We start from the raw sequence: 12931 nt of genomic DNA, 5'->3' as shown, positions 1-12931 counted from the left end.
TCCGGACGCGCAGGCTCAGCGGCCATGGCTCACGGGCCCAGCCGCTCTGCAGCATGTGGGATCTTCCCGGACTGGGGCACGAACCCGTGTCCCCTGCCTCGGCAGGTGGACTCTCAACTACTGCGCCACCAGGGAAGCCCTAAAGAAGCATTTTTGAAAGGACTTTTAAAAAAAGCCATCTGCTTAATATTTTGTTCCTCTTTATCTTTTTTTCTTTTAATAATTTTGTTCCTTGTGGTCACATCTCACTGGAGATTAATGAAATTGATGCCCCGTTTCTGTCCCAAGACTCTACATGAGATGAGGCCAAAAAATCAAATATCTAAAGCCAAAATAAAAGCAAACACGCCTCTTTTTCTAAAAGCCATTGTGTTGTGGGCCATTTTGTACCCAGCTGGTCTTTTCTACTTCGCCTCTTATTGTACTGGCTTATTGCCCTAGCAGTGGACAGGTGCAGAGGGAGTGAGTGGGGTGGCCTTTCTACCTGACATGACAAAATAGGCTATCAAAAACTGTGTTTTAGTAATTCGCAAAGACAGGCTCTCTGTTTTCCTATTGCACTTGGATGGGAGAGCCTTTTACCTTGTGAAATGAAATTGTAACTACAGTGGAAAAAGCTATCACCCATCCCCAGAGTCTGCTTGTGAAGAAACGCCGGATGGGTGGCAGACCATGCTGAATTTTCTCATTAAGACTTAGAGTTCATCTGTTTATCTTTAGTTTCACTTCTTATTCCTCTTTCTGGTCTTCAAATGACCTCTATCTTCTGGATCATATTATATTACTCGGGAGTTGATGATTACAATTATGGACTCATTACTGCCTTGCTGAAATGCTATTTGGTGAAAGTTGAGAATTTATGTAAAATCAGTTAGTGGTAGGATTGATGAGTTGTTTAGCAGACCTGGTAGCTGCTAAGTGATTTCTTATTTGACTTCTCAACTGAGGCAGGAGTGTAGTAGGCAACGAGATATCTACTGGACCATTATAAGAAATGACTTTTCTTGGTAAAAGTTAGACATTTATTCTGTTCCTATATAAAACGATCACCATTGCCAAATTTTCTTTTCCTTTTTTCCCCCAGGTTTAATGTGACCCATTTGTGAGCATGGTATAAGAATAATCAAAGAAAAATATGATACTGTCCCATAAGACCTTAGAGGCTGAAAAAGGGCTTGATCAATCTGAATTTCTGTGGCATAGCTGAAATATAAAATTAGATCTTCCAACCCATTGTGACCCAGAAAGGGAGGATCATGCTGTTGTTAGCTTAAATGTTAGATTTTAGAGGTTTTAGAAAAAATGAAGGCAATAGTGAGCGTTTGGCCATTCTGTGGGAAGAATTGACTAACAACAATCTTTATTACAGTGCTTTCTTATTTTCTCAGTACTTGGATTTACTTGCCCTTTGACATACATGATGTCATTTATTCCTTATAGCTACTGGGCGAGATAGGCTGGGCAGAGATCATTATCACCTCTTAACAGATGAGGAAACTAAGCTGTAAGGAAATAAAGGAGCTTGAGCAAGATTCCATAGTATTAACAATTTGGGGACAGTTTGGTTCACTAAAGATACGAAGCAAAGATAAATATGATATGACCCCCGTCCTCGAGTTTGCTCTGACTCTTCATCTATTGTTCTTTCATATATGCCCCACCTGTCTCTTGAGGCTAATGTTTAATTAATCATAGTTATTAAGTACTTAGTGGGGCATGATGTTATTCAGGGGATGTAATGATAGTACTTATTGCATGCCCAATTCACATCCTTGTCCTATAGACATCTGACTCTATGGTGGATGGATGGATGGATGGATAGATGGATGGATGAAATGTCATCATGCATATTAAATAAGCAGGTGGATAAATAATAAGAATTTTACATCTCATATGTAAGAACTTTTCAAGAGAATAAATATGGGAGCTTCTCAGATGAGGAGAATGAGGAGTTGTTAGCATTCTGTTCTTTTTCCTGGGATTTTAATAATTTATGATGAAGTAAGTGACAGTCCTTTTCTCTGTTATTATAGTAGGGTCAATAGCTAGAATTTACCTGAATCTAGCTGTTTTCAAACCTGGTTTATACTCCCCTGTGCATTAATATGAAGAGTACGGGCAAAGGTATTGTTTTTGGAATCAGGTGGATCTAACATTCTCCCTTACTATTGCACCTTACTATTGACCTTTAGATAAGTTACTTAACCACTCTGAGCTTTCGCTTTCTTATCTGTAAAATGGGGATCACACTTATAATGCTGCTGTGAGAATTCAGTAGCACAGTGCTTGGCATAATGATGACTTTTTAAAAATGGTAGTTATTATGATGGCATCTACAGCAGTGTTTAGAGAGGGAGAACTACTAATTCCTACTACTCAGAATTTCTAGAGGTTAGTTTGGTTAGGTTGTTTTGTTTTGTTTTTTAATTCAAACAATTTACATATTTTAGTTTACTATACATCATGTTTGATACGTGGTCTTTGTGTCAAGAACTTTCTGGTTACTTTGTTAATAAAGACTATATACTATATGCATGAAGGAGTTTTATCCAAAGACCTTTAATCTCATTATACACATAGAATTTCATAGCACACCCAAGTTTTGCGTATATATTACTTTAAAGTGTGAAAGAATAAGACACGGAAAGCTTAATTACTTATTTATGATGGTCAGCTGGTCAGGTATAGATAAATAAGACAAACCTTTGAATAATTTTTCTTTTAGCAAAAGATGTTCATAAAATACCTGTAACATCGGTTGGCAGTTAGCAGGTCCTATCGTTCTTGTTAATATGTCCTGTATCTTTCTTTTTATTTTTTCTTTCCAGTTTGCATTGAAACTGCCCTGATTCTGACCCTTGTCATCTCACTTCTGGACTCTTTCGTGTGTTGTAGCTTCGGAGCAGGTCTTCCTCCTTCAGGCCTGGCTTTTCCCCAACCCCCCATCTACCCACCCCCAAACCCAACACTCACAGTGCTTTAGGGCATCCTGCACACAGCTATTATATTATTCCTTCAAGATATTATTTTCTTCATATGAGTCTAGTTAGCACTTTCTCCCCTCCCCCCGTCCCTAATCCTCTTTCTTCTCCTCTTCATATACCTTTGTACATTCTAATCTCTCTGTCTATATTCCTGATGTTTTGCTTTCTAGCCTACCTGCCCTCATCTATTTAGTGGCCTGTTTTCTGACCAGTCATCTTCTAGCAAATCTTTCCTTATTTCCCAGTTCAGTTTGCTCCTTTTTCAGGATGTGTGCAGTTCAACTTGTCTGTATTCCTCATTTGTTACATGTTGGTAATTGCCTGTGGTATATAATTTTTTTAAATGTCTTTAGTTACCTTAACTTCCTCATTTTATCAATGAGGAAACTGAGGCCCAGAGTGAATAGATTTGCCTTTGTCACTATCACAGTGCTTTACTCATCATAAGCATTCGGTAAATGCTGGTTGACAGAGCAAGTGGTGTGTGTGTGTGTGTGCGCGCGCATGTGCGTGCATGCGTGCGTGTGTGTGTGTGTGTGTGTGTATGCGTCCAAGGTGAGGGAAGGGAAACTTAGTTTAGTTTGGGCTTCCAGTTTCCAAACATAACTCCTCTTTTCTCTCCTTCATGTTTTCTTTCTCCTGTATGTCCCTGTCTCTCTCCTTTTGCCTTGTGTTTAATCATCATTGTTCACCTTCCTTTTATGTCCAAAGCAACATGGTATTTAAGAGGAAGGGAGGTTGGTAGGGTCTAGCACAGTCCAACGAAAATCCTTCCCTCTACATTTTAAACCTATTTTGTCACGCCCTGATTTCTGAAGACTCCTTGGTAAACACCAGCCATCTTATCTCAGAAGAAATCATTACTGTCTTTGAAGGTGAAGTGTAGAAGATAGTTAAGATTATACTGAGTTCCAAGAATTTAAATTATGAGGTAAGGTTAAGTGTGTTGGCCTTTTTCTCACTGGAAAAGTGACCTCCCAAGTGATCTATTTGAAGTTTTGAAATTTATGAAAATGCACTGAACCTATGGAATAAGTTGCCAGGAAGGCAGCATAAGGAAAGGAACTAAGTGAAGCAGTTACCAACATTTATTGAACACCCACTGTGAGTAGAACCTTGTTGAAGAGATGTTAATAAAACTAGAGTGTATCAAAGGTAAATGGTGATGAAGCGATTGACCAGGAAATGGAAGGGAACCAAATATTTTAATAAAATGTCAGTTGGGTTTTCATATGTATGTGTTACCCTTAACGTTTTTCACATGTGTCCATAGCTGTGGTTGATTTGCTTCAGGAATTAACAGACATAGACACCCTCCATGAGAGTGAAGAAGGAGCAGAAGTACTCATTGACGCTCTGGTAAGTTACATGTCCCTCTGGGGTTTTGCAGGTGTGTGTACAGTGTTGGCATCCTCCCCACCATTGTCTCTGTGAGTGGCACGGGCTGGGTGTCAGGAAGAGCTCTGTGGCAAGGCGGGACTGAATGAGGAGAGTAAGAAAGTAAAGTGCAAAAAAAAACAAGCCAGGGCTTCCCTGGTGGCGCAGTGGTTGAGAGTCCGCCTGCCGATGCAGGGGACACGGGTTCGTGCCCCAGAGCAGGAAGATCCCATATGCCATGGAGCGGCTGGGCCCGTGAGTGGCAAGGCGGGACTGAATGAGGAGAGTAGGAAAGTGAAGTGCAACATGTGGGGTACTTTATTCTTTGGAACTGTGTTAGGGCAGGGGTTGTAGAGTCCTAGTATTTATTAAATATGTGCTGTAGGCAGGCGTTTTCTTGTTTTTTACACTTTATTTAATCCTCACTGTAACCTCTCAGAAGGGTATTACTGCTATAATTCCCATTTATAGCCATGAAGCTGAGGCTTAGAGAGGCAAAACAACCTGCCCGTGGTCACACGGCTGGGATTTGAACCTGTGTTCTCTTTGACTCCACATTCCTGCACGCCTGCCCTCACTGTGTTGCTTCTGACCTTTTTACAAAGAGTTTTTGCAGCAAAGAGTTTCTTTTCTTCTCTGGGCTTTATAATCCCAAGTGCTAGTAAAGACAGGTATCATTATTATTTGTTGTACAGATAGGGAATCGGAGAACGTTTAAAAACAAGAACAAACCTTCTAGCTCATCCAGGTCCAAGTAGCGGCCACTGACTGCAGAAGACAGGGTCAGCTGATTTCTGTGTTCCTTTTTGTGGAGCCTAGGCAAGGCCTCAGAATCTTCTTCAGGTATTATTCCAGGAAACAGCCAATCCGAAGAATTTATATGTGAGGTGAAGTGATGTAATCTCATCAACTCACTCTACCCTTGAGGAAGCCCAGGTGCAGAAGTGAAGCCTTCCACTGCATCACTCTCAGCCAGTCCCTGTAACAGCAAAGATGAGCTTCTGCATGTTGGGATTCCCACTGCAGTCCTGTCCCATAGCACCAGTTTCCCTCTTACCAGGCATGGGAGAGGGCCCCAGGGCCCCACAGCTGGCCAGTGGCAGGAGTGACTCTACTCCAGCCTCTTACCCTGATACTGCCTGTGGAGCTCTGTCCACCCACCAAGCTATCTCCCTCCTCAAGTTTCTGTTGATTTTCCATCTTTCTGTTGTCTTCTGCTGTCTGGTCTTTTCTCTCTGGTTAAGAATGTTAATAAGTACTGGTTTTGATGCAGTTTGCAGAGTTTATCAAAGGTCCATGTAGCCACTTGTATTAGAAGCACCTGGGGTGCTTGTTAGGCTGCTTTCTGGCCCCATCCAAGACCTGCTGAATCAGAATGGCTGGGACGAGGGCCCCAAATGATTCTGAGACCCCACTGCTACACTCCCCACCCCCTCCTCACCCTTTCTGTCTTGAGGTTCTTGACATGAGAAATTTCCCATGTGCCTTGCTCACAGCTACCATTTGGTGTGAATGAAGGGGCTGTGAACCCACTGGATATGAAGGACTGTCTCTTACAGAGAGCGAGGCTGGAGTCCAGCAGGGCCATTTGTGACTGAGTATGATGAAAATTTCTATGGCCGTTTTTCTTTCAAGCTCCTTCCTAGAGCAAACTGCCACTTTCGTAGAATTCAGGACCTTTATTTTTCCTTTGAACCACTGTGCAGACAGAAAAGGGTGATGTCGGGGTGTCCTTTTGTTTGGAGGAGCATCTGAAGGAAGGCTGTGGCACTTGCTCCTTCTCCATGTCCCCACAGTGTCATTTGTGTAGTCTTACCTTTCAGAGGTTAATTACAGTGGCCCTGAGTGAGCCTTCCTGCCTGGACTCTGGGCTGATTTTAATTATCATCCTTTGCCTGTGTGAACAGAGGAAACAAGAGAGGAACAGCTAGCTGGTCTGCTGCCTGTAAAACGTACCCAGAAACAGCAATTCACACAAAAGCCCCCTTTGTGTTTTCTGTGTTGCCAAGCCCACCAATGAAAGCTGGATCTTGCAGATTTTATTGTTTGTTTGGGAAGAGACAGTTCATCCTCAGTCTGGGGAGCCATTAGGTAGCTGCTATACAGGGTCTTCTGTTTGTTTTGTTTAGTTTCTTTCTTATTATATTATTTTAAGCTTTTGACTCTTACAGCTTTATACTGGTGGGGCTGGTGTGAATCACAAACAATTGAACATTTCTAGACTCCCATATATTATTTGCTTATCTGCCGCCAGTCAGGAGCCATCAGTAAATATCAGAGAGCAGAACTGGCAGGTGGTCTTCATCTGTTTTTTTCCTACCCTTGTGCTGCATTCAGGAAGAAGTTTGATAAGTATTCTCATATTACAAGGGCTGAGTTGTCTTCGTAGTCTTAATTTGGGGCCAATATTGGAGGCCTGGAATTGAATGAGCAGAGGCTAGAGAACATGTAGTAGAATTTATTGTGATGTTCAGTTTGCAGTTATTGCCTTGGTCATTTTCTCATTTGGAAGTCCTAAGCAATAGAATAGCACATCTGTGGGGAGAGAGTGCTGTCCTGGTATTCTCAGGGATCTTTGGGGTTTAAGTTTTGGTTTATATCCACTGCTATTACTTATGCAGAAGGCAAATATTTGTGCTTTGTAACAAGTTGATTGGGTAGCCTGGGAAATACAGTCTTTTCTGAAGAGCGGGAGCACAGGGTATTTGCTTTGACGGCAGTTCTCTGGCATGCCTCTCTTAAGAAGACATTGGACTCCTTGAGAGTCATGATTAGATTACAGTCATTTCCCTACTCAGTAGTCCCAAAATTTGCCATGCGCTTGGCAATCCCATGCTTTGCTCACATCTGCCCTCAGCTTGGCAAGGCTTGCTTCCCCTGGGCTATCTGGAATACTACTCATTCTTTAAAGCCTCACTTAAACCTTATCTCTCCTGAGGCTTTTTCAGACTCATCACTTCAGCAGAATTTGTGTTCCCCTACCACTGTGTATATCCTGGCACTGTTTTTAAGTTTGTCTTCCCTGAGATGTGATCCCGATCAGGGGAGTGGCCAAAGTGGTGGCTTTGTCACTTACCATCTGTGTGACCTTGAGAAAGTTACCTATCCTCTCTGTACTCAGTTCATTCTTCTGTAAAATGGGGATAACAGTAGTGCCTATTGCGTAGAGCTGAAGTGAGGAATAAATGAGATACTTAGTAGATCTTTAGAAGTGTCTGGCACAGAGTAAACACCCAATAAATGTTAGCCATTGTCTTAATGAATGTATAAATGTCTGGGACATATTAAGTACTTAGTAAATGTCAAGTTAAAATGATATATATCACATGCCACACAGTGAAATGTTTATGAATGTTTGTTGACTTCAACAAACATTTTTTTTCATTTCAGCAAATGTTCAAAAAACATTTTGAACAAATACCCAAAAACATCTGAAGGGTGTGGACCTAAATGAGACATGGGGGGATAGATGTTTAGTTTAAAAAAAAAAGAGGATGGGGCTTCCCTGGTGGCGCAGTGGTTGAGAGTCCGCCTGCCGATGCAGGGGACGCGGGTTCGTGCCCCGGTCCGGGAAGATCCCACATGCCGCGGAGCGGCTGGGCCCGTGAGCCATGGCCGCTGAGCCTGCGCGTCCGGAGCCTGTGCTCCGCAACGGGAGGGGCCACAGCAGTGAGAGGCCCGCGTACCGCAAATAAAAAAAAAAAAAAAAAAAAGAGGATGAAATAAGTAATGATGATAATACAAGGCAGAGCATTAAGAATGACTGTGAGAGATGCAAGCTTCTTTGGAAATGAGGAGGAGAGAGCCATCCCTTCTGATGGGGAAGAACCAGGAGGGGCGGCAGAGCTGTAGGTATTGGCCATGGCCCCTGTAGGGAGGCTTCAATGTGAGGGTGCTTGGAGGGGTCACAGCCAGAGGAGGTGGAAATGTGGCTGGGAGCCACCACTTACTATAGTTCACAATGTGGCTTTGATGTGGAGAGCCAGGAGATTGCCCTATACCCATTCTTGCCCTCAATTAACCCTACGTAAATTTTGAAGCCTGAGCTGGTGGCAATGCCTTTGTGCTGCTCAGGTGAGGCTGAAGTTGGCAGGTTTTTGGTGGTTCTGAGGGTACTTATGTAAGTTTCTGGATGCTACCACTTTTATCCCTTCCCATTTCTATTCACGTCCTCACCTTCATCTGTATTTGTTCTCAAGCAGAATTCATTTGGTCATTCATTTCACTAATTGTTTATTGAATGCTTAGTGTGTTCTGGATTCTAAGAATTGCTTATGTAGCAGTGAGCAAGACTGACAAAGTCTGTTTTTGTGGAGCTCGTATTCTAGTGTCGGGAGAAACAGTAAATAAGTAAACGAGAAAACAGGTAATGACTCCTTGTTACATAGAGAATTAACATAGAATGATGTCCTGTAGAGCAACTGGAGAGTCACATCAAATTAGATAGTCAGGAAAGGCCTGAGTTCTGGGTGGTGAGAAGAAGCCAGCCATTCAGAATGACCAAGGGCAAGGAATGAGTTTGACAGACTCAAGGAACAAAAAAAAGGCCGGTATTGTTGGAGCACAGCTGGGGTGAAGGGAGAGAGCACCGTCAGGGCCAGACCACACTGGGCTTTGTAGGCCTTGTAGTAAGTTCGGGTGGGATTGCCAGTGTTCAGGGGAGTAGTAACATAGTCTGACCTAACATTTTAGAAAGACCACTCTTGGGAGCTGTGTCGATAATGGATTGGAGGGGCAAGAGTGGAAGCTAGAATATATTAGGTTGCAGCAGGCCTAAGTTTTACATTGTGACCATATTACTATGTGTATTTTCAAAACTTATTGCTTGATCAAGATTCAGTGGGTGTGTGTGTAGGGCAGGGGGAGGGTTTATTATTGTTTTTTAAATATGAAATTTCCAGAACTCATAGTAGGTAGAAAAGCTCCAGTCAAACTCTTGAGAAACCTTGTTGGCAGATTGTGCGAGATAGAAAAGGAATCCTTCAAACGCTCTCATCTCCCCTCTTCTATCCCTTTTTTATTTCCTCATCTTCTCTTGTATCTACCCTCTCTGGTCAAGTGGAAAAATATGACTGATCATGCCCTTGAACCCTGTCTCAGTAGGACCTGGTGGAGTATTGTTTGGGAGACCTGGTAACAAGTGGAAAAAGCCAATGACTTATCAGAAAACATCAGGCTTAAGACAGTCATGATTTCCAAGGCCAGGGTTACTCTAGCTGATGCTTTAATCCCTAAGCAGGATTTGGTTTTAGTTTCAGAGTTAGTCACAGGTCCAAAACGGGCAGGAAGGTGGTAGACCCAAGAGTTTAGAGGGACAGAATGCTAATTTGAGCTTCTTACTAGATGATATCTGGAGCTATGCATAATATAAATGTTTTCCTGAGGGTTTTCTCAGCTAAATGTATTTTGACTGCTTTGACCCTGCTGCATTCAGATAAAATTGCATTTAACCCAGCTAAACATAAAGTTTCACACTTTGCAAGCTTAAAAAGGCTGTCTGTTAGAAGTTAGATTTTTGTAGCAAGAAAAAAAGATTTCCTCTAGCCAGACACCCATTACCAATAACCATTCAGTTCTGGGATTTGAATGTGTTGCTTACTGCCACTGTCCCCACCACTCTCCGGACAGCAGACCATGGGTAACATAACTAAGAATCAAGGAAAGGGGACGGGGGGATAATGCACATAAAGCATCAATAAGCAGTTGAAACCGGTGAGGCTGTTTGCAGAACCGACAAGCAGTGTGATACCCAACGGAGTTGCAGTGTCCGCTGCTTTAAGATTCAGGGAGATTATAAGTCAGTCAGGGTGATTTAGGGAAACACAAACTGTGATATGGTTCATGTTTTTCCCCCAGATGTTTTTCTGTTTTCTCTCACATACCCAAATTGTCCAATTAATTAAGGAAAATATTGCAGTGGATTTCTTTGGTGAAGCTTTTTCTGGCTGTGAGATTTGAGAGCAAGACTATATCTCCTTGATACAAGAGAGGGAAACAGCTCTTTCTCGTATTTACAGGAGTTCTCAATTCTGGCATCAGTATCCCCTCCAATCTGCAACTAGTGTCTTTCATTGCTTCTCACACCAGGGCATAAAGGAGAGCCTAGAAAAATCTGCTTCATTCGTGATTCAGGTATCCCAAATTAGTCAACAACTTCAGCTTTTCCCCCATCCAGATGCTTCCCTTAAGTCTCACCCAGAAAGAGTAAAGAGGCCTTCTTTGAAGATCTGTCCCTCTTGCCATTGTTCCATCCTCAGGCTCAGTTTAAATTGTCCATAGAGTGCCTTATACACAAGTGTTCAGGAGGCATCAGTTGAATGAGATCATTTCCTTCTCTCTCCTTTCTTTCCTCTCCTTTCTTTTCCCCTCATTGAAGTGACAGGATATGATGGGAAAAAATAGTCTCGGAGTTGGTCACTTCTGCCACAAGCTTTGTGACTTTGACCAGGCTAATTAACCTCTCTGGACCTTTGTTTTTCTCACCTGTAAAAGTTGTGAGGATTACATGAGAGTAAATGGAGCAGTGTATATAAAAATATGACTACAGGGCTTCCCTGGTGGCGCAGTGGTTGAGAGTCCACCTGCCAATGCAGGGGACACGGGTTCGTGCCCCGGTCCGGGAAGATCCCACGTGCCACGGAGCGGCTGGGCCCGTGAGCCATGGCCGCTGAGCCTGCGCATCTGGAGCCTGTGCTCCCCAACGGGAGAGGCCACAGCAGTGAGAGGCCCGCGTACCACAAAAAGAAAAAAACAAAAAACAAAAATATGACTACAGTACACAAAGTAGAGTGTTTTGTCAGTTTATTTAAATTTAGCAAAATTACTGAATGTATAGTATTGCACTTGACTTTGAGGAGTGTACCAAGATAAATGATGGTGCAGTGCCTGCCTTCAAAGAATTTGAGTTTTTCTTAGCCCGTGGGAGATATGAACAGTGCATAATCAAGTATCAGAAGAAGTAAAGGGCTAGATTCAAACTCTCTACTTAATTTTGGAACCAGACCCAGGGTAAAGTATGCCATATAATTTCATTTAATCTTTACAACTTTTTCCCATTTCCTAAGTGAAGAAACTGAGGTGATGAGAGAGAGGATATATCATGGGTATGCAGTAGATCTTATCTTCCAGTATAGGTTTACTTATTGGCTATGACTTAGAAATGTATTACCAGATAGATAATCACTTCTTGATTATTAGGTGTTTCCTTAGTTATCTTCCTTGGTGTGCCTCAGGGTTCCCCAAGGCAGTCTCTGTAAGGGCACACATTGTGCCAGAAGGTAGTGTGAAGTAGCGTAAGCATTATTTCACCTAAGAAGGAAGCTTGGTTTTTGCTTCTGCTGCCACTGCTTAGTAGCTGTGTGGTCTTGGCTAAGTCATTAATCTCTTAAATATCATCTATATGATGTGGCTACTAAAATTTTCCTATAAGTGTTATGTGAATCAAATTAAATAAGAGAAATGTAATTGCTTTCTTATGCATTATGTGTAATACAAACATAAGGTATTTTATTCTGTTAATATTCTTTTCGAGAAGGAGTCAGAAGTTCTTCGAAAGTAATAGTTTCATAAAAGCTTGATGTAGAAACTTAGGAATGTTTTGAGTTTAACCCTAAATTTTGATGTTAGTGTAAATATGGCAAGTAAACTTCCCAACTGAATATCTCTTGGTGCTGTGGTCTAGAAATGTGCTTTTGACTTGAATGAACTTGTGACTTGACTTAAGATGGCATTTTTGTAAGGTGTTTAAATACCGCATAGAAGTAGAAAGAGCACAGGACTTGATTTCAGAGGCCTAGGTTCAAGTGCTAGTATGTCACTCAGTTAAATATGTAACCTTGAATTTTACCTTGTTCCCTTAAGCTTCAATCTAAAGTTAGGGATAGTGATGCCTGCCCCTTCTTTGCCTCAGGGTCACTTCAAACCTCAAAAGAGGTATTGGGATGGGAGAGCATACTGTAAACCATAAGTGGCAGGTTGTTTACTTTGTTCATTCAGTAGAGGAGTATGGGAATGACAACATTTTGGAGACTGTTTGTGACATGTATCCCATTCTCCTTTTGCTCCCCTGTTGCTGAAGGTGGACGGGCAAGTGGTGGCACTGCTTGTGCAGAATCTGGAGCGTCTGGATGAGTCTGTGAAAGAAGAGGCAGATGGCGTCCACAACACTCTGGGTAAGGGGAAGGGTGCCAGCATCTTCTGAGTTTCTTTGTGTTTGTTTTGGGGTTTGGTACTCATTTCCTTCCTCCTTCATTACAGAGTCAACAGCAGGAGGGTTTTCCTTTTTTCTGCTCCCAAATGAAGACCCTTGTGTAGATTTCATATAACTGCTGCTTTGGTTTGGCTTGCGGTAATAAAAGCAGAATCATTCCTGGACAAAAACTGCTGGCTTCTTTGAGCAGGCCTTTGCCTTTGCCTCCAAAAGTTAGGATGAAGTCTATGCAGGATGAATTCTTTTTTATTTGCTTTGGAAAGTGTATATTTTACCATTTTTGAATCCCCTTCTGTTGGTTCTTCTTCACATTTCCCTTCAGTGGAACTACAAACTTTGGAACAACTGTATACAGGCATAC

At 42.2% G+C, this 12931-nt stretch overlaps 1 protein-coding gene across 1 annotated transcript in view; it reads left to right on the top strand.

Moving 5' to 3' along the window:
- The window catches only part of CTNNBL1 (catenin beta like 1), a 172778-nt gene that overhangs the window by 49295 nt on the left and 110552 nt on the right, over positions 1-12931 (top strand). The window contains exons 5-6 of the mRNA XM_027078332.1: positions 4246-4343; positions 12439-12532. Of these exons, the coding sequence (XP_026934133.1) occupies positions 4246-4343; positions 12439-12532 (192 nt within the window). The remainder of the gene's footprint in view (positions 1-4245; positions 4344-12438; positions 12533-12931) is intronic.

This window comes from Aethalodelphis obliquidens, unplaced genomic scaffold (assembly GCF_003676395.1).
Source record: "Aethalodelphis obliquidens isolate GAN/ISIS:26980383/991018 unplaced genomic scaffold, ASM367639v1 scaffold42, whole genome shotgun sequence".
Taxonomy (NCBI): Eukaryota; Metazoa; Chordata; class Mammalia; order Artiodactyla; family Delphinidae; genus Aethalodelphis; species Aethalodelphis obliquidens.
This window is presented reverse-complemented; position numbering and strand designations above follow the sequence as displayed.